The sequence below is a fragment of the Podarcis tiliguerta genome (assembly GCF_965153285.1).
Source record: "Podarcis tiliguerta genome assembly, chromosome: 5".
Taxonomy (NCBI): domain Eukaryota; kingdom Metazoa; phylum Chordata; class Lepidosauria; order Squamata; family Lacertidae; genus Podarcis; species Podarcis tiliguerta.
Window position 1 is genome coordinate 25,715,655 of NC_139538.1, and position 22,849 is coordinate 25,738,503.

At 43.5% G+C, this 22,849-nt stretch overlaps 1 protein-coding gene across 2 annotated transcripts in view; it reads left to right on the top strand.

The window, feature by feature from the left end:
* Positions 1-3,576: 3,576 nt before the first annotated feature.
* PLOD2 (procollagen-lysine,2-oxoglutarate 5-dioxygenase 2) overlaps positions 3,577-22,849 on the top strand; it is a 62,028-nt gene continuing 42,755 nt past the window's right edge. The window contains exon 1 of one of the 2 annotated variants that reach the window (XM_083442687.1): positions 3,577-4,358. In XM_083442687.1, coding sequence (XP_083298813.1) covers positions 4,244-4,358 — 115 coding nt within the window. In that variant the 5' untranslated portion in view covers positions 3,577-4,243. The remainder of the gene's footprint in view (positions 4,359-22,849) is intronic. The other variant, XM_083442688.1, reaches the window with a different exon arrangement.

The following is a 22,849-nucleotide window of genomic DNA, read 5'->3' on the forward strand; positions in this document are numbered from 1 at the left end:
ATGATGCAGAGAGCCAAAAACCTCTGCCATGTGCACATGTTATGGTTTTGTATTTAATCTGATACAATTATGCAAAATAAGCATTTATATCGAAAGATGCTGCCAGAAAGCAAAGCACAGCTTCTTTTCATGCCCACCAGCCAAATTCTGCAATGGTTTATATTCTGGAGGAGCAACAGTCGTCCTGATGTGGGAAAGCAAGAGGAGAAGGAGAAAGAAAAGCATGCAATGTGTTTATTCTTTTAAAATAGACAATAAGGTTCTGGACATTGTGCACCATGCCATAACCTATTAGGACACCAGTGCTTGTTTTGAGAGAAAACAACAACAAAATAAAACTCTGGGCTGCATTCTGAAATCAGTTAAACAAATGTCATCATCACATCATTCAGAAGCACAAAATTAATACAATTATATTTCACAATGAAAAGCAGATGGAAGTTAAACAGAAGTAGTTGCATTCAGATGTGAAGCCTACATTGTAAAAACAATACAAAAAGCCAACAGCAACCACCAGCCTTAATTTGTGTTGCATTTTTATGAAATTTTCCAAGATGCCACGAAGCAAATTTCAGACTATATATTGTGTAAATATTTTTGCACTATGAAATATTTAACATAAAGTAATGTATATCATGGGGACGTGGCAAGCAGACACAGGTGATTAATATCATTTTCACAAGTAACATTAACCAAAAAAATAAATAAATTCTGGAATGCACCGCTCTATAGATGAGCAGTTTTACAAATGAGCACTGTGGCAGCCTATCTTGTTATATGTATGGCACCGTATTTTTCACTCCATAAGACACACTTTTTTCCACAGTTCAATCTCTCAATATCTTTCACTTCCACAAAAAGTCATTTTTATTAGGGCCATGGCACAAGGAGAGACTGTTTAACCCTTTCCCCTTGGATCATTTGCTCAATTTAAGTTCTAGCTCAATGTTGCTATTACCAGAGGGCCATATGGTACTCCAGTCTCTCTCTCTCTCTCTCTCTCTCTCACACACACACACACACACACACACACACAGGCTTTGGCACACTGAGTGGGACAATAGGGGGTCCAACAATTAATCAAGAAGGTGGTTTCTGCACGAGGGAAGTGAGGGGTAGATGGGGCTTGTCAACTTGGGAAGGTAGCCCATCTAGAAGGAGGAAAACTCTGATCCTAAATCACCACTGCCTTGCAGGATATATTTGTTAGAAGAAAGGCTAAATATTAAACTCTTCACAAATCTGCAGTGGAGTCCCCATGACAGTTGGGTGGCACCTTCTACACCTCATGCCAGCAACTCCAGCAGCCAAGCTGGTGCCAAACGTATTGCTCTGCTTTCCTTTGGCAGAGCAAGGCTGAGAGTGGTGTCCTGTCGTCTGGGCAGCCCAGGACCCCCATACACACTGCCCCAGTTTCCACCATGGGGAGGTCACTTCGGTGCTGCAAACACTGGCGTTTGGATTCCCCCCCCCCCCCCGAAGCACACTCCATTGTCTCTAAAGCCCAGGCTTCCTCAAACTCGACCCTCCAGAGGTTTTTGGCCTACAACTCCCATGATCCCTAGCTAGCAGGACCAGTGGTCAGGGATGATGGGAATTGTAGTCTCAAAACATCTGGAGGGCCTAGTCTGAGGAAGCCTGCTCAAGACAGACAGATGTCAAAAACAGAGGGGGAATCTATGTCTCCTATCCAAATCAGGAGCCCCACATTTGCTTTGAGTGGTCATAGATTTCTCATGCCATGTGAAAACAGTAAACATGTGATTCACTGCCGAACAGAATAGGAGTGAGTAATTTGAAGTCATTTGTACAGTTTTATTCAGGTACAACTGCACATGGGCTCTGCCCTGGGTATTTTACTGAAGGACATCGTAAAAAGTGATCCCTCAAATAAGCAAATTAACGCACAAGACAAACTTACCGCACAAAAAAACTCAAGTATGCCCCGCAGTCCCCGTTCAGCTTTATTGAGAAAGCTAGCCAAAGGCTTGCAAATTCAGACACCGCTATTCACACTCTGAGAATGTGTGTTCTACCTAACAGGTTTTGCATTCCATTTTCAGATATGCAAAATGCAAAAAAGCATACAAGCAAACAGAAACTGCCCTGAGCATCACTTGTAAAATGGGATTAATGTTGGAAGTGGCTGTTCTGTGGAGTGCTAGGCTGTAAGAATTTTCTGAAATTGAGGGACTGTGCACAGATATCATAATGTTTGGATTTGCAAGCCTTTGGTAAACTGTAACTGCTTTCAAATGTTTTAATTGTACATGTTTTTAGAATGTTTCAACTGTTTTGGAATGTTTTTAAATTGTGGCGGAAGGGCGGGGTATCAACCCGACAAATAAATAAATGCATTGGCAACAGTAACAATTAATGCCAGGAAATCCCTAAACAAATATTGAAACTCTTTACAGGAAGAGACTTGGGGGTGGTATCTAAAACCCCGTGTACACTGTACATTTAAAGCACACCCCCTACGCCAAAAGAATTCTTGGAATTCACAGAGCTACTATTCCCAGCACCCTTAAACTACAGTTCCCAAGATTCTAGTGTGTGCTTTAAATGTATAATATATGGTGTGCACGCAGGTCATACTGTATTAGAACCAATGAAATCAATGCACTGATTTCAATGGGTCTACTCTTAGTATTTTTGAATTATGGTGCTGGAGGAGACTCTTGAGAGTCCCATGGACTGCAAGAAGATCAAACCTATCCATTCTTAAGGAAATCAGCCCTGAGTGCTTACTGGAAGGACAGGTCCTGAAGCTGAGACTCCAATACCTCATGGGAAGAGAAGATTCCCTGGAAAAGACCCTGATGTTGGGAAAGATGGAGGACATAAGGAGAAGGGGAGGACAGAGGGCGAGATGGTTGGACAGCGTTCTCAAAGCTACCAGCATGAGTTTGACCAAACTGCGGGAGGCAGTGGAAGACAGGAGTGCCTGGTGTGCTCTGGTCCATGGGGTCACGAAGAGTCGGACATGACTAAACGACTAAACAACAACTACTCTTAGTATGACTAACGTCGGAGATCTTTGGCACTGTTAGAACAACCATAAGGGGGGGAGGGGAGGCAACAATAACTAGTAACAACTGCTTATCATTTGCAACACATTTTACGTGAACAGTACTTATTCTGCAACGCAGGCACATCCTACTCGGATAGCTCATTTGGTTAGAGCATGGTGTTGATAATGCCAAGGTTGCGGGTTCGATTCTCCTACGGGGCAACCGCAAATTCCTGCATTGCACTAGATTATCCTCAGGGTCCCTTCCAATTCTGCAATTCTATTATTCTTCTCCACGCGCTACTTTGCTCCTCTAAAGTAACACCAACGTAACTGCATCAACCGACGGTTAAAGCATCCCACGACAACCAGTTCCGTCCCAACGCCGTCCTAGGCAGTAGCTGTCACTTGTTAGCTCGCCGCCATTCGTGTCCCCTTAAAGATGCAGAGCCCGAGAAGAGCACCTCTTAGGATGCGGAAAGCAGCCCGGCGCCATAGGATCGACGGCGCTTGCCAAAAGTCCAAGTCCGGGTCTGGGCAAGGGCTTCACGTCTCTACCGAGCATGTGCGGAGGCTTCCCATTTGCTCCTGCGAGGGCGCCAGAGGATGTCCTCGCACCGGCAGGGTCCAGGCGCGCCTGGGGGACACGCAAGGAGGGAGACACCCCTTTCCCCACCCCACCCACCCCTCGGGCTTGCTCCCCCTCCCCTGCCAGCCCCCCGGCCAATAGCTGGGAGGACCCGGCAGCACTTTGGGTAGAAGCTCTCCTCTGGCCGCTCCCGGGGCTCCCCGACGGCCACCCCTCCCGCTCGCCTTATAAAGGCTCTAGCGCGCACCGACGGCTCCCTTTGCCTGGTGCCCTTCAGCGAGGGCCAGACGGCGGCGGGATCCGCGGCGCTGCCTCCACCTGATCGCATCTTCCGGAACGCTTCCTCGCTGCTCCTTCGGCGAGTGGATCGAGCGGATCTTTTTCTTTCTTTCTCCTCCCGGCACTTTTTCATCACGACCCTTCTTCTGGAGGATCTCCACCCCCGCGAAGCAATTCCCTTCTGGAGTTCACGGCGGCCCCACGCGCTTGGAACAAGGGAACGGGCCAGCCAGCCGGCCGAGCGCCTCGCAGGACTCTTGTCGCGGGTGGGAGAGCAGGCGAGGGAGGGAAGAAGGGAAAGAGCCTCTCCGGGTCTTCTGCTTGGCTCTGCTTCGTTTCCCGGCTTGGCTGGAGCGCCGAAGATGGCCAGCAGCGGCGGCAGCAGCGCTGGACCCCTCGCCCTCCTCTTGGCTTTCGCTATCCATCTCCTGCAGCCGACCCACCCCGCCGAGGCCGAGAGATCGCCCATTCCCACCGGTAACTTGACGCACCCGCTCCTGCTTCCCCGACGCCCCCACGTTTTCATTTGAGCCGGGCCTCCTCCATTTATTTTTGCGAAGCTTAACCTTAGCGCGCGCGCGGCGAGCAGGGCAGAAGGCGAGAGGGTTCCTTGCCATGTGCAGAGTTGTTGCATAGACCGAGTTGATTTCTGAGACGGGTTCACTTCTAGAAGAGAGGGGCTGGGGTGTGGATTTGCGCCCCGGTACTTTTATATGAAATCCACCCATCCCCCCCCCAAAAAAAACCCCCCACACTTTAACATTTGATTACGTCCACGTTATGACCGAGTAAATGAATGGATTGCTGGTGAAAATCCTGATTTTCTTACATTAAAATTAAAAGGTGACGCTACCCCCACCCCTTTAATCTGAAAGTGGATTCTCTTTAGCTTGGGTTCGTGAAGAGAGAGGAAATATCCCTAGGGGAAATGAGTTTCTTTTGCTGCAAGGCGAGTTTTGCCAGTCCGTTACTTTCTGAGAGACGGGGAGTGAGACCCTCCCCCCCCCCGAAAAAAAATACCTTCTCATTCAGACCCCGCTTCGGGATCTTCAGACAAAAGCCCCGTTGTTCAAACTGCAGCTGATTTCCCCAGCTCTCAGGCGGGTCTGGCTTGCCTCTTGAGTGCTGAATTTGTTGCACATGCTTTGTGTGTGTTTCTTTCTTTCCCTTCTCCCTGTCACTTTCCTTGTAACATTCATGTGGAACATAAACGTCTGGCGAAGGTTTTCTTGGCCGCCCACCCAGACACAAGTTACAGGCAGCAAGCAGCGTTCTACGTTGGGAAGCTGAGTCTTTTAAAAGGAGTCAGTTTGAGATACAGTAACGTCAAAAACAAAGTTTCCAAGTTTCAAGAGGAAAACAGTTTCTCCGAGATGCTTAGGTCCGTTTTCACTAGGTGTGCATTCTCATGTAGGTTGGCAATTTCCTTAACATGGGAAAATGCATAGAGAGTTAGCATAGGGAGACTGGGTGCTACTTCCAGATGGGTGAGGTTTGTGCTCCTCATTTCTTTCTCTGCAGCATTCACACACAATGCTGTTGCCATCAGAATTCCAGCTTGTACCCCCTTAATTTAATCCGAATTTACTGGGGGGTGGGTGAGTGATAAGCTTGAAAAACCTGTTCCCAACGATCCTTGTGATATCTCAACAATCCTTTAAAAGAGTCCTTACTTCTAAGCACCTTGTAACCTTATGAGCCGTCTTTTCCTGTCTGTGGTGAAGAGTTTAATCATGACTTTCATACTGGCGATGATCAATATTTAGGATGCATTTGAGAAGGCAAGCGATATAGAAATGCAAATTCTGAGCTGGGCATCGCTGGGAAATGTCTATTTCCCCGCTAAGCCTTAAATACAACCGTGATTGTTTGCCCTACAAGAAGCTTCTCTCATTTCCAGTACAGTAGTACCTCAGGTTACATACGCTTCAGGTTACATAGTCCGCTTACTCAGAAATATTACCTCGGGTTAAGAACTTTGCTTCAGGAAGAGAACAGAAATTGTGCGGTGGCATCACGGTGGCAGTGGGAGGCCCCATTAGCTAAAGTGGTGCTTCAGGTTAAGAACAGTTTCAGGTTAAGAATGGACCTCCGGAACAAATTAAAGTACTTAACCTGAGGTACCACTGTATTTTACTGTGCAATCTTGTGCATGTTTGCGCGAAGTAAATCCCACTGTATGTAATGGAGTTTACGCCATAGGGACACCATTGCCTATTTGCCCCATTGAACATAGCAGGGCTTACTCCTGAGTAGACAATATACAGCTGCACTGTTAGTCATGATGCTCGGCGGAAGAGACCTGGCACCTGGAAGACATGATTATTCCATTTGATAGTCTCTCAAACATGAAAGGTGTTACTTTGTGTCCCTGCCCCCCCTTTTTTCTGGCCAGATTTTCAACCAGTTTCCTTCCCAGCCTTGTTCACATTCTGCTCCTTGGGTCGTGTAAAGTGCTTGTTCCAGGGAGCTGGAAGGCAGAAAGAAATTCAATCCTCAATGTGCAAAACAGAAGAGGAAAGACATGCATAAAATCTGTTTAAAGAAAAGGGCCCGTAATGTGTTCTAGTGCTTCCAGTCAAAAGAGACAATTGGTTTTAAATACACATCATGTTGCTTGCCATACACTGCTTCTTGCTTGGATCCTGAGCAGGCCTTTGATTGCGTTCCCAGCTCTCGCTCGCATCAGTCCTGGGAAATCAACCATAATCTGTGATTTATAATTTTCACATGGTAATAAAAAGAGCTCAGAGTTTTGATTCACACCTTTGAGGTAGTAAATGGCTCGCTTCAAAACTCTGCCGTGATTGTTTTGCCACACAGAAGGAACACAGTTGCTTCTTTCAGTTTGTCATTTCCCCCCAATCTTAACTTCACATTTCCACATCATTTTGTGGCTTGTTTTTTTTTAAAGTCTTCATGAAAATTCATCAGTATTTTTCTGCACATTATCTCATAATCTACACATGTTGATATGCAATTTTGCCTAATATACCCATTTTTTGCAAAACAATTTCCCCTTATATGATGCCTTTTCAAAATTTTATTTTCACCAATATATAACTTTTAAGGCACACTTTACTTCAGCATATGCATTTTTTGTACCCATTGCTTGGTTGAAGAAGCTCTTCCCAATGCAACATTTGCACTCAAGGCCGTGCTGCTCTGCATGGCACCTCCCAGTGCTGTGCTGCCTGGGGTGATTCTGACCAGGCTGTGCTGCACCTCCTGATGATATATGGCATGGGGCGACTTCCCATCAGGTCTCCTCTGCCCCCTCAAGATTGGGACCGAGCCCCATCCTTCTGGAATTGGGAGGGGGGCTGTGGAGGCCTCATCCCCATAGAATTGGTGTGCCTGATTGCATGTAATATAGTTTGCATGTAATGTAATGTAGTTTGCATGTAATGTAGTTTGTCTGATTACTCACTATTGTGAGTACTGTGTCTTATAAGGAATAATAGCATTTGTAAGCTTTATTTCTCCTTCTCTAAAATACTTTTAGGGCAATCGCTTCTCCGCTCAACCACATAACTTGTCTAAGGGCTTATATAAGTACAGTGGTACCTCGGGTTACATACGCTTCAGGTTACACTCTTCGCTAACCCAGAAATAGTACCTCGGGTTAAGAACTTTGCTTCAGGATAAGAACAGAGATCGGGCAATGGCAGCACAGCAACAGCAGGAGGCCCCATTAGCTAAAGTAGTGCTTCAGGTTAAGAACAGTTTCAAGTTAAGAACGGACCTTCAGAACCAATTAAGTACGTAACCAGAGGTACCACTGCACAGTGGTACCTTGGTTCTCAAACGCCTTGTTACTCGAACAACTTGGCATACCAAACACTCCATACCCAGAAGTAAGTGTTCCGGTTTGTGAACTTTTTTGGGAAGCCGAACGTGCTCTGTTTTGTGTGTTATGCTTCCGATTTGAGTGTCACACATCCATTTTGAGTGCTACACTGAAGTCGGTCTGTTTTTGCTATTTATTTAGCGTTTTTGTTTTTGCGGCTTTTTTTGTGTGAGACTGTGTGGAACCCAGTTCAACTACTTATGGATTGATTGATTGATTGTGTGACTGCAGTACATTGTTTATTGCTTTCATTTTATGGATCAATGGTCTTGTTAGATAGTAAAATTCATGTTAAATTGCTGTTTTAGGGGTTGTTTTTAAAAGTCTGGAACGGAATAATCCATTTTGCATTACTTTCTATGGGAAAGCACACCTTGGTTTTGGAATGCTTTGGTTTTGGAACGGACTTCTGGAACGGATTAAATTTGAGAACCAAGGTACCCATGTATCATAAAAGCCACATCACATCACTTCCTCAACTTGAAATGTGACCCTTAGTGAAAACTTATTGGTTCACACAGTCCCGTTTGTGGAAGGCAATACAGAACAGTGACTCGTGTGCGCAGCTTCTATCTCCTTATCTCTGCAGGCACAGATGTACAACATCGCTTGCAATCTGCCTTCTATGTGCAGATATCCAGATGTCTCATGGATGCATCATTTGCCCATTCCCTTTACTGAAGTTTACAGATTTTAGGGCTGTACACATATACAGGCAGATTCTGTATGTGGGGGGAGTTGTGCATGAGATTTGTTAATAACCCCCCCAACACATGTCCCCCCCCCCCATGGCAGAAGGAACTCTTGTGTGAACAGGACGTTGTTTTGTAACTCCCTGGAGTCCATCCCAGGCTAATAAACAGAACAGGAGTAAAAAACTTAATCCCAAACAAATTTATTATTTGTAAATTATTATGGAATAGCACTGTTCAAGCCATCTTAATGAAGAGTCAATGGTCTAGAATGCTGAAGGAGTGCTAATAAAATGCATGTTACAGAGTAAAAATAATAATAGTGGATTCTGGTTAACATAAACAGTAAGAAAATCTTCACTGATGTATAGCAGACTCTCCTGATGTGCAAACTCCACTTCTGCCAGGACCCCAGACATTGCAGGGATTGTTAATAACAGACTCCAGTTTTAATCCTTGTTTAATTTTCTGAGTTGTTTTACATACACTTCTTTGCCATTGATCAGACGTTTCAAAATCTAATGAGACGGACATTGATGTAGGTTCTGTTTTATTCTGCATAATTTATATCCTATTCATACATAATAAAATGCCTCTAAGTCTGATTTGAGCAGCGTTTAAGCTACAAAGAACTTTCCTTATACAACCCCCCCCCCCAATTGTATGGTTGAGGAGAAACACATTGTGAGGTGAATCCCAAATTGACAAGGTCCTTCAATGTTGATGTAACCATAATAATAAAGGTTTCTGTCCAAGCCATCTTATAGCAATTAAAACAAATGAGCATGTTTGATTGATGTGAAAACCTACAGGAAGTGTGTTATTCATTAAAAAGAGATACGTAACATTCAGGGATTACTGTTTAACTTTTGATTTATGTGACAAAAGTTCTCTTGAGTCTATGAAAGCTAGAGTTTGTTAGAAGAGACCTTATTGGTCCTGAAAAGCTACTCAGAAACAGAGCAAAAACTGAGTTACAAAGTCTCCTTTGTAAACTTCACATCTATTTCTGACATGGAATAATTTGTGGTTATTGATAAAACCACACTTATATGCATAGCTACACCTCCTTCTCTCTTGCTGTCTCTTATACCTGTCTCTCGACATGATCAAAATTGAGTGGAACTTGAAAGCTGGTGTGTCTTCAGTAGATTTGCATTCTGCCTCTTTGAAATGCCAAAATTCAGTTATCTATTCTAGTTGCTTGCACAAGTGCCAATCTGACCCACAAAAAGTTTTGCTGAAGCATGTGAACCTAAACTAACAGTCCTATTATATTCCAGAGACTTAGATTCTTGACTGGAAGCACACCAGGCTCTTAGTTTTCCTCCTTCATCCAGAAAACTATTGCCACTTCTGTAAAATACCAACATTGGTTTTTTGTGTTCATTGCATTTTAAATGGCTTTGAATATTCATAATAGAGTTGGAACAAGTATAGAATATGTGTGCAGCTCTCTTTTTTTTAAAAAAAGTAGAATTTGTTAGGTAAATGTTTAATACTGGACACTTTAAAAGTTAGCAGAACATGAGCCAATTTAATATGACTAAGAATGTCTTATTTTGTTTTGCACTGTGGGTAATGTGGCAATTTGTAACTGAAAACAGCCCATTTTCATTTAGATAACTATTAATTAAAGTATTTTGTAGTTTATTTTTCCTGTACTCAAGGTGGCTAGCAACAACAGTGAGACAATTTACCAAAATATAAGCAAAGAGCACAGCATACAATTAAACCATGTAGATTCACCATAACTTTAACAAAATGAGTGGCATGAATAAGTCATAGGAAGGGCCTATTGCCCTACAGATGGCAGTAGTTGGCAGACAGATTGGTTAGTGTGATTTTATTATTTTACATCTATATCTTAACTTTCCTCCAAGTAGCTGTCTCTCTCCCTTTTATATTTACAACAACTCTGTGAGGTAGGTTTGGCTGATAGACAGTGATTGGTCCAAGCTTCATAGATGAGTGGGGTTTTGAACTCTGGTCTAAAAGCATGTACAAAGAGCATGGATGGCATGGATTGGGCCATAACACATTGCCAATCCCACTTACGTAGGTGTTTTATTAATGCACATTTGTGAATGTTATACCACAGTATTTTAATTGTTAGATGCAGTGTGTGACTTTATAATACGTAACCTTTTGGAATTTTGTCTATATGCCAATAAAGGTTTGAGATTGCGATTGAATTAATATATAACACTCCTGGAGCTCAGAAGTGGTTTCCAAGCTGCAGGGAGCATGCGAGAAGAGATCCCTTTTATGTCATCTACTATAGGAAGAAAAAACCTTTTCACTTCTAATGCATCACTGACACACTGAGATACAGGAGAACTGTAGTGCTTTTGTATTCTTCAAAAGTTGCTGCCTCCATAGATCTGTATCTATAATAACTCAGTGGTAGGTCCCGGGTTCTCCAGGGGAAAGACTCCTGAAACTGTGAAGGGGTGCTGCCAGTCTGTGTAGACAATACTGGGCTCAATGGATCAATGTTCTGACTAAGGTCTGAGGTGGCTTCTTATGCATCTGGTTGCTGCATGATTCTGTGAGTACTCCATTCACATCTTAACTATGATTTAGCCAATATGTGTGACATTAGAGTGAAGTGAGAGAGGCAAGGAAGAGAGTGAAAAGGAAAATGTCTGGCTGGGTGAGTAATCAAGTATCAATGTGAAAGCAGACAAAAATACTCCCGGTCAAAAGTCAATAAACTGGGCGCTAAAAGAGTAATTTGAAGTGTTCTGGGGATCTTGCTTCACAGCTGCTGTTTAAACAGCTGGCCCTGTAAAAAGGAGAAGAAAATACCTTGAGGGCACAAAGCTTTCTGTGCCAGTAAACTCTTCTCGCTTTGTAAAAGTGATGCCAGTTGCTGAAACTGTAGTCATATTGATTGTTTAAAAAACAAACACAGAACAGAATGTTAAACGAAGAATGCAGCAGCGATGTTAGTCTTGTTCTGTTGGCTTCTGAGCAGAGGCGGCAAAGTTGAAGTCAAGGTCTTTGTACCTCACTAGGCCAAACAAACCGTGTGTTGGTACTGGAACTGGTTGTCTGACAGTTCCAGTCTTATCCACCCCCTCCAGACCCAAAGAGACACTTGGGCCAAAACAGTAATTTCCTGGTGGTTCATTTTTCTGTGCTTGGAAATGTTACTGAAATATCTGGCTTCAGATTTAGTTACGGGAACTCACAAGGTAAGAATATAAGGTTTGCATGTAGAAGGTCACAGGTCCAGTCATGGCATCTTCAGTTAAAATTCACAAATCTTAGTCCTTGGAAACCCGCTGCCAATCAGGGCACACAACACTGGCTAGATGGGCCAGTAGTCTGACTCCATATAATAGCCTTACATTCGTATGGTATTTTTGCGACTTTACGGATGTAGCTTTTGAAAGCACAAAAGGTTATGAAAACACACATTTGGCTATTGCATACATGGATTTATTCAATTTCCTGTTGGGGTAGTATGTACTGGGCTTATGATGCAATATATGTGGGATCTAAATTGCCAGTGTGTAATTGCAGTGTTCACCAGAGAACTGTAGCTTATTTACTTTAACTCAGCACCATGACTTCAGCATGCCTAAGTGGGGAAAGGGAAGGCAAGATGTGGCTTGGCAAGGTTTCTCACTCCTTTTGGAGCTATTTGTCTCCAATGCTAGCTGCAGAATATAATTGATGCTAAGTGCCTGACACTGATAATTTTGGGTGTTTCCGGTCATGCTTCTGATCAATGCAGAGCCAATACAAAGAACTATTGTGCCAATGCTGGCATGTGCGTGGTATTTGAGCTAGCTTTGGAAGCTATATCAGGGATAACCATTAATCATATCAACCCACATTTCAAGGATGTTCGCCACTTACACTGTAACTAAAAGGTGGGAAACCTTTTTCAGCCGGAGGTCTCCATTTCCTCGTGGCAGACTTTGTGGTCGTGGCAGTGGTGGCAGGACAGTGGTCAGCAAACCCAGAGGCAGAAGTGGGTGGCACAACAGATGTGCCTCATTACCTCTTTTCTTTTTCTAGTAGGCTACATTACAGCCACACAAAAGTCAAACTGAATTTTCAGGCATCCAGGAAAATAAGAGGCATGATCTCAGTTCAAAGACTTATTCCAGCTAGGGAAAAGCATTCAGAAAGAGTGCAGAGCAAGGCTGGAAAAGGATGTGACATGGGGACAATCCCAAGGGCCAGATAATGATTTTTGGAGGGCCACTTTCAGCACCCGGGATTGAACTTTCTCAGCCGTACAGTAGATGTTTCATTGATACAATGTGGAGCTGCAACTGCAATAAGCAGTAGCAGCAAATGATGTGCTTATCTAAAATTATCTATTTCCTCAGATGTTGCACCCCAGAAGAATTAAGATCAGTGCTTGAGCATACGTGTAACTGATAGCTTGCAATGCTGGCGCTGCATTGGCTCTGAGTAGAGCAGAAGCTATTTCGTCCGTTACTTGAAACATTCATTGCATGTGAAGACCTCCCAAAGAAAGACACAGTTGTCACCAATACAGTGGTATCTCGGGTTACATACGCCTCAGGTTACATATGCTTCAGGTTACAGACTCCGCTAACCCAGAAATAGTTAAGAATTTTGCTTCAGGATAAGAACAGAAATCGTGCAGCTGCGGCGCAGCGGCAGCGGGAGGCCCCATTAGCTAAAGTGGTGCTTCAGGTTAAGAACGGACCTCCGGAATGAATTAAGTACTTAACCTGAGGTATCACTGTATTAGTTTAAGATTATTGGCATAATTTTGGCCACAACTTTATTGATTACAGAATGTGAGTGGTTTGCTTAGGCATTAGTTTGACTAGCTGCACCTACATCTCCAGCAGGGCAGCACTGACAACTGGACACCGGCAGAAGTCAATAAGAGTAAACATACTGGGGGATCATTGGTCCTACCACAGACACAACCTCACCCCAAAATGCTCCCAGGTGCTCTGGTGTGGCCCTAACCCCTGGAAGGGGATCAGACAAAAGCATGGCGAGCACCTGGATTCCTTTAACGGAATACCCTATCACACATTGGGAGTGGCAGGTGTGACAATCTCCCCTCCACCACACCTTGAACCAATGTCTAACCACCAAACCTTACAAAGTTGTGACGATTTGCTACGCGGCAGGAGAAACTCAAGTGGCACCAGCCAATCAACCAAATGGGAAAATTCCTACCGGGCCCCTGTCCCAAAAGCAGATGACCCACAATGGCATAGCAAGACCCTAAATATAGGGAGGGTGGGCAGGTGATCCGATGCACGAGGCGCTAAGAGGCAACATGGAGCGGTATAAGTAGGTCCCCCGGATGCAAATTCTCTCAACCCCATTGGCCAGAATTACCTCAGCAACCGAGGGACCCAATTGGGTTATTGTGGCTATCCAAACGATCCCACCACACAAACGGTGAGGTCAGTCTTGGTGATCACACTGCAACACATGCCCTCCGTGATTAGGACATGATTTGTCCTCTAGGTATGCAAATGGAATGAGTTCTTAGTATTGCTTTACAGATGTAAACGCATACCCCACTGACGTTTCTCTTTTGGATGGCAGTTCACATGCACAATACTATGGCCTTTTAAATGTGTCTGTGCAGTGTATTGGCTTGCATTTTTTGTTTTGTTGTTATGTAGTTTGTGTTTGTGATCTTTGGATGCAGGGCGATCTATAAATGTGATAAATAAATAAACAATTTCTGGCAGAGGATCTGCATTGCATGGAAATGGTATGGGTGTGTATGCGCCTTGCCTGTTATATTTGCTTAGGTCTAATTCATAAATCCCTGCTTCTTCCAAAATAGGCTCTTGTGTCTATGACTGTGGTCCCTGCATCACATCTTGCTTGCTCTGAAAAGGGCGAAGGAACTGTTCCTTCAATTCTTATCCTAGATCTGGGCCCCTGCAAAATACACGAACTGGGTAGGAGTATGTTTGTTGTAGGAGTGTGTTTATTCTGTATGTTACTTATTATTAATGATCAAAGGTTGTATCCATTGGTTGTACAATTGGAAGCCAACTCATTCAATCCATCTTTTTCTTCCTCCTGTACCCCTTCCCAAAAGAAAACCTGTCTGAGGTGGGAGAGAGAAATCATCTGAATATGGTTGAAAGGATTTTGCTGCAAACCTCTTCAGTCAACTGTCCACTTCCATGGCAGCCCCATGTGACACAATCCCTTATTCTCAGGGGGAACCCCTCATCAACCCTCTGAAGATTTTGGGATGGTGCCATGGTGATAGGGAGAGATGGGGAAAAGAGAAATCAGTTGTGTGAGCTGTATCCCATGCACACAACCCATTGGGTACAAACCCAAATGAATTTCTTGCCCACCTTTTGGGACTTACTCTTCACAAGGCAGTTCTGTAAACATGGGAGTGGGTAGGAAACTGAAGGTCATATTTTAATATTTGGAATGCAGCTGTGTGCCAGCAATTTATTTCCAACCCAGTAAGCTGCTAAAATGTACATTTTTCAGATAATATGCTCCTTGTTAAGCTGGCTTGATTTAAAATCCTGACAGATTTAAAGCTTGTCTAACATCAGTGATCCACATGTTTAACACGAAACAAAATAGTTAAATCATTGTACTGCAGAGACGTGGCCTTCTTTGTGTAAATCTAAGAATGACTAACTTAGAGGTCTCCCACAACTAAGGCCATCTGTGCACCATACATTTAAAGCACTATGGCACCAGTCATGGCTCCCCACAAAAAATTAGAAGGAACTGCAAGTTTGTTAAAGATGCTGAGAGTTGTTAGGAGACCCCTACTTTCCTCATGGAGCTACTGTTTCCAGAGTTTCCTGGGAAGAGGGATTGATTGCTAAACCAGGAATTGTAGCTCTGTGAATGGGATAGGGGTCACCAAACAACTCTCAGCACTCTGAACATCCCAGGATTATTTTGTGGCAAGCTCTGTTTGTTCAAAGTGGTATAATGGTGCTTTAAATGCAAGATAGACCTAGTGGCCACTATAATTCTGTCCTAAAATAAAACACAGCCACGTTTTATGTTATGTTATAACAAATTTGAATTGTAATGTAGTATTCATTCATTTTTACAATATATCCCACTTTTCCTCAAAGAAGCTCAAGGTAATGTACCTGATCTCCCCTTTCCATTTTATCTATATGTTGGATTCCAAGGCATTATAAACAGCCTTGTCTCTTTGCTAATGTATTCATATCCAAAGGTATAGTCCTGAATAAGCTATCACCACTCTATACTAGATATGTGGGATGAGTTATAGGATTCTAGGCAGGTTGCAGGACAGAGAAGGAAGAAGGCACCATATTTTGCCGTTGATAATTTAGGAGTATACACCGTTCGCTTCAGATTCCTGCCAGGGAAAGAATATGTTCTGGTAGAGTGTTTTTCCACGCTCAGCCTTATAAGCCCTGCATTTGATTTGAACATTTTCTGTTTCGTTTGTTAGTCAGTGCAGAAGTAGCTCACATTCGTCAGTCTTGCTATATACGCGTAGACAGATCTGAGTAAACAACTTTCATGTTTATGAACACATAAACCCATGATAGTACTGACTGTGGGATGACCATGTAAGGTCTGTTTTGCATTCCTTCCCATTTTCTCCACTAAAAGACATGGCATGTCTGTTGGTTCTTAATAGGGGTGTGCGCTTTTGGGCAAATCCTTAAGCACCTTGCTCAGTATCTGATTTGCAAAAATTACCCAAATGTAGGCTTGCTCTGCATCGGTGGCTGGAACCCCTTATCAACGGGGGCCTCATTCTCTTCCAGTGAGGGCTCATGCCAGAGGTGCATAGTGGGTGGAGCAAAAAAAGGAGTGACTTTACATTTTTGCAGTGGGTTACTTTGCATCCATAAAAATGCCTGGTGTTTCCACACACACACACACACACACACACACACACACACCTGCATACACAAAACTCTCAGTCTTCCATACAGGCAAGCGAAAAGCATGATTACAGCTCTAGGACACATTGCACCCAAGCATAATAATAATAATAATAATAATAATAATAATAATAATAATACATACATACATACCCTGCCCATCTGACTGGGTTTCCCCAGCCACTCTGGGTGGCTTCCAACAAAATATTAAAAACAGAATAAAACATCAAACATTACAAACTTCCCTAAACAGGGCTGCCTTCAGATGTCTTCTGAAAGTCAGATAGTTGTTTACTTCCTTGACATCTGATGGGAGGGCGTTCCACATGGCAGGTGCCACTACCAAGAAGGCCCTCTGCCTGGTTTCCTGTAAGCTCATATCTCGCAGTGAGGGAACTGCCAGAAGGCCCTCAGAGCTGGACCTCAGTGTCCGGGCTGAACAATGGGGGTGGAGACATTCCTTCAGGCATACTGGGGCGAGGCCGTTTAGGTCAGCACCAACACTTTGAATTGTGCTTGGAAGCATACTGGGAGCCAATGTAGACACTCAAGGAGGGCACAGAACTGGCCATTGAGGGCTGTGGCCTGGAGAGTGGCATGGCAGAAGCGCCAAATCGCATCACGCAGAGCTGCAGGTTACGAACGCTGCAGGTTGTGGACGTGCCTCCGTCGTGGATTATGTCCGCAACCCAAGGTTCCAGTGAACAAATATGTAACATGATATTCCATGAAATACACAGGCAAAAGTGAACCTAGATGGGATTCATGCTAAAGAAAAAGCAAATGTTCACTCCCCACCCCCTTTAAATAGTAAGAAAAGCAATACCCAGGATATATTAAATCTGTCTTTTATTAAAATCCTGATTATTTAGCTTGATATATATAAAATACCATGAGGCATATTGGCTTTCCTGGCTGCCTTCCAAAAAGTGACCTCACATTGCATGGAGATATGGAGTGTGATCCTAACTTATGAACTTTAAATTCAGTTTAGCCGCTGCACCATTCAAGAATCAGTACTTGGTTGCCTGCCAGAATTGCTCTGGATTTAACGGCACATAAAATTAAAATCCTGAGCCAGACTTGAAGCGGAATCCTCTCTTTGCATCCACAGAGGAATGTAGAAAGATATATTTCACAGCTCTGCTACCAGAGGGCCTTTTAACTGGAAATGGCAGGGAATGAAACAAAGACTTTATGCAAGCCAGACCATGCAATGTATGCATTGCTGCTAAACCATTACCCTTCCCCTGCTACAGATAAATTTATGGCCATCTTTTAGGCCTGGTTCAGCCTTCAGGAGCAGTGTCCATGCAGAAATTGCTTAAATGTCCAGGAAAATCCAGAGCTATGGCAACCCATAGCTCAACAACTTTTGTGTCTGGATTTTCACTTTCTGAAATATGGCAACTTTCCTCCTCTTCTGGTCAATCTGCTGTTACACTGTCCTGCGCTAAACCATAGCTTGACTTAGCATGCTGCCTGAACCGGAACACCCGTAGCACGCTGCCTGAACCTATGGTTTGCAGTTCATGGTTTATCTGGGAGAGCTGCATTCTGAAGACTTGCTAAATCAAACCATGGTTTAGCACCTCACAGCAGCAGAATGGCCTAATAATAATAATAATAATAATAATAATAATTTATACCCCGCCCATCTGGCTGGGCTTCCTCAGCCACTCTGGGCGGCTTCCAAAAAAATATTAAAATACCATTAAACGCTGCCTTCAGATACCTTCTAAAAGTCTGGTTGTTGTTGTTCTCTTTGACGTTTGGTGGGATAGCATTCCACAGGGAGGGCACCACTACTGAGAAGGCCCTCTGCCTGGTTCCCTGTAACTTGGCTTCTCGCAGTGAGGGAACCGCCAGAAGGCCCTCATGCTGGACCTCAGTGTCCGGGTAGAATGATGGGGGTGGAGATGCGCCTTCGGATATACTGGACCGAGGCAAAGCAGCAACGATTTCTTCTTCCAGAGCTTGTAAGGGCATGTTAAGCCATAGTTTGGTTTAGTGTGATGTGTCAACCAGGCTTAATCTGTATGAACCAAATTTTAATGATAGGGTGCACCCAAGTTTCAAGCCAAGTACAATTGAACCTTCAGAGCTGAGAAAGATGTCGTGTAATTTGTGATCATACTGCTTTGTGGATGGGTTAAAGCTAAAGGACCCCTGGATGGTTAAGTCCAGTCAAAGGCAACTATGGGGTGTGGCGCTCATCTCACTTTCAGGCTGAAGGAGCCGGCGTTTGTCCGCAGACAGCTTTCCAGGGCATGTGGCCAGCATGACTTAACTGCTTCTGGCACATGGAACACAGTGACGGAAGCCAGAGCACACAGAAATGCCATTTAGCTTCCTGCCGCAAGGGTGCCTATTTATTTACTTGCACTGGTATACTTTTGAACTGCTAGGTTGGCAGAAACTGGGACAGAGCAATGGGAACTCACCCGGATTCGAACTGCCGACCTTCTGATCAGCAAGCCCAAGAGGCTCAGTGGTTTAGACCACAGTGCCACCTGCGTCCCTTTTGTGGGTGGGACCGAAATACAAACAGCATACCAGGCTCAAAGGATCTTTTAGGCAGAAATGAATGCAACAGACCAGAACAATCTGCAAATTCAAGCAGCACCTCAGTGAAATACATCAAGCAAATAAGGCATAGTACAAAGGAAAATTAAATCAATAGTACAATGAACATGAATCCTCGGGGTTGTCAGTTCCTTCCTACCTCAAGCATGGAAATCCGCAGCAGTGAATTCAAATGAGCAGTAAATACATATGGATATAGTCTAACCATTACAGACATGTGTCATCTCAGAGTGCAAGTGTGTTTCCCTGGGAGAGATGCTTTTCCATGACAATCTCAGTCTTCCTGTTTCTAGAAAGTGAATATGTTGGGGGTAGGGAATGCAGAAGTAAAGCCTCTGGCTAATCTTCTCTCATCCCTAAATCTGCAGTAGGGAGAGCTTTGTAATTCGAAGTTCTGTGGGCATACAAATTGCCAGTTCTAAACAGAATAAATGAGTCACATCTTGTATTTATTTCAGGGGTATGCTTCTGCTTTCAGCTTCCATGTCAATGGAAATGTCATCAAAGGGAAGGATAAAGGTCTTCCTTTGAACAAGCCATAATTAAGGAAAATGTTGCCAGTTGTCTGTCTTTCTTAAATAAAATGAAAATTAGATTGGAATAAATCAGTCAGATTTTATCATTGTTTTTTTCCATTTAGGTTATCATTTTTTAAAAAAATGAATTTGAGTTGTGAATGTACAGAACCACATAAAACTTCTTTAAACATTTTGAGAAATGGACTATTAGGGAAGAATCTGTTTTCTTTGGAATTTGGCTGTGACTGAGGGAAGCCCTTACAGGGGTCACCAATGTGGTGCCACCGATACCAGTCTACAGCACCCGTGAAAGGCCTAAGTAAATATGCCTTAAAAATGCACAATATGTGAGAGATTGCTTGATCATCCTCTCATCTTCTCTCCTTTTTTCTGGGTTCTCGGCACCTGCATGAAATTAGGCTAATGCAACCTTCAACCATAGGCTCCCCATCTCTCCCTTATGTGATGGAAGAGCGTTGCATATGGAACAATGCTTTGTTAGCCCCAAGGACCGAGTGGTGATACACAGTGGCATAGCGTGGGGGGTGCAGGGGGGCCGACCGCACCGGGCGCAACATCTGGGGGGGGGGGCGCTCACACTCGCAGCTCTCTGCCCTACCTAGCTCACTCACTTTCTCTCACTGCAGTGCTGGCTGTGCGAATCCGATCCGAGCCGCCGGGTCGCCACCCACTGTGGAGGGGAGGGTGCCAGGCGTGCGGTGCGGTGCGGAGAGAGAGCGAGGGACTATCTGGGGGAGGGACAGTGCAGCGGGGGGGGGGGCGCAAATTACTTGCCTTGCCCCGGGTGCTGACAACCCACGCTACGCCACTGGTGGTACATTAGAATCAAATGTTGGAAGAGCCTTGTTTTGGTTAGGAACAGAAGCAGGAGTTTTTTCAGTAAAGGTATAGAGTTTTGCTGTGCCCAAATCAGGCAAAATGGTTGATTATTTGTTAAATTATGGCTCTTCTGCTTGGTTTAGTTCCTGTCTACACACACATGGTAAATGTTTGGAAAAAGCTACAGGGATGCCATCGAGATTTATCAAATTCCAGGCTGGGAGAAAACTGCAAATATCAGCTTGCTTCCATATTTGTAAAGAAAAGCACACTCTGTATTTTGCTCTGCCTTTAATGGTATTAGTTGCAGTTAGAATTGTGTGCTGGAAAATCAGTATGAAAGTAAAGGAAGTCCATGGATGAGGAACATGAAATTTGCAAAGTGTTTTTTCTACAGCTTATTTGGAGAACCAGTTCCCTGTTTCAGAGGGTTAGTAATGCACTCTGGGGGAGGGAATGTAACTGCAACTTAATTCTTTATTACAGTGTTATTCCAGACACAATAATAGACGGGATGACGGCATTTTCTGTCTGCTCTGTATCTGTCTAAGGAGAGAGTTCCTATAAACTCATTCAGTTTTTAAGCACCCTCAGAATAATTTCTTCCAAAGTTTAGAACTGTGTATTCATGAACATTCTCTGCTACATAATAGAGCTGGTCGATGACAGCTGAAGTACTGTAACATAAACATTTTATTAGCTTTAAAGCTGAAATGAACCTACTGAGAGGTAATAACCTTCACACAAATATGAAATTGTACAAAATGCCTTCCTTCGGATGCGAGATTCCTTGGGTTTTGTGAGCTTTCCTTAACCATGAAGAGATGAATTCTATCACTAAGCACCAGTGATCTCTCAGAAAGATTTGTTAAAATGTTATATTTTAAAATTGTCTGGTTTCACAACGTGCCTTCAAAATGCAGATTGTATATACAGCAGGTCATGGGAGTGACCCTTTGAGCTCGGTTTCTGGGATGAACTAGGTCTCATGTGAGGGTGCGTCTGATTCTGTCCATCTAGCAATACAATGGTACCTCGGGTTACATACGCTGCAGGTTACATACGCTTCAGGTTACACACTCCACTAACCCAGAAATAGTGCTTCAGGTTAAGAACTTTGCTTCAGGATAAGAACAGAAATCGGGCAGCAGGAGGCTCCATTAGCTAAAGTGGTGCTTCAGGTTAAGAACAGTTTCAGGTTAAGAACAAACCTCCAGAATGAATTAAGTACTTAACCCGAGGTACCACTATATCTGGAAGGCCACGGTTTCCCCATTTCTGTCACAAGAGGTGCCTACTGAGTGTTTATGTGTTGGCTGCTATGCCTATGATCATTTCCTTTGGAGTGATTATAAAGCGTCTTGACATTTGTTCCAACTTGCTGGCAAGTGTAGCTGTAAAAAACGGTATAGCTTCCCAAATCCAAACCTGAAATTGCTCTCAAATCAAAATAGTTCACACAGGGAAATGTAATAAGGAATTCATTTGGCTTACTTAGTCTTCTATGATCACATTTTCCAGTATATTACTGGTGCTTTCTTTTCAAAAGCTCCATAAATCAAAGGGGGGGGGGTGGGTTGGTCGCAAGTTTATTTCTCATAGTTGCTACTTTTTTTTGCTCAGCCTTCTCAGAGCCTATAAGAGGACAAGGGAAAGATATGGGAAAACTGCCAATATCTGCTTTGTAACTTCCAGCCATATCTGTTAGACAGAATACCGATTTTTCTTATCATGTTTATAGGATGCTGTTGTGAACCTAATTTGTTCCTGCTGCTGAAATATACCCACTATAAGTAGCAATCCTATCTTAAAATACTGCTTGAAAACAGAGATGCATTTTTAACTAACTAATCCCCAATAATGTTCAAGCTGGTGACATAATAGCTTGAAACAACAGACTTTTATTGCACAAACTGGATTTTCTCTTTTGCGCTATAAAATCTAGCTTATTGAAAATGTATAATATTCCATGAGTTCGAAGGGTTTCCAAATGGCTTCATTTCCAAGTCTTTATGTCAGCAGTGGCACATTAGGGATAACAAATTAATGATTTTGGCCTGGGCTTGTGACTCCTTGCATCCTGAATAATAGGACACAGACATTCATTTAGACAACTTTATTTCCAAAACCATCATTCAGGGGCCTCAGGGCCCTTCTTGCCATGTGGTTTTGACAACTTGCTTTTCAGTACTGTATTTAAAGGGAAAGTTGTTCATGAGCTTGAATGGCTGCACTTTCTCTTGTGAGCTGTTGAAATGCTTAGTTCTATTGTATCCAGATTGAATCAAAGAGAAAGTACGGTAAATGGTGTAACACAGAGCCAATGTGGTGCAGTGGTTAGTAGGCAATTCAATTTCAAACTCCTGTTCAGCTGAGCTTCCTGAGTGGCCAAGGGTTTATCTGTCAGCCTAACCTACCACACAGGGTGGTAGTGATTAGGTTTCTGCACTGCTCTGAGCTCCCTAGTGAATTTCCCTCTATAATTCCTAGTGTTTATATGCCACTTTACAGGGCAAAAGAAAGACACAAGCTTGGCTTCCTCGACTGCTTTGAATAGGTTTAATTTGGAACACAGAAAGCTACCTTATACCAAATCAGA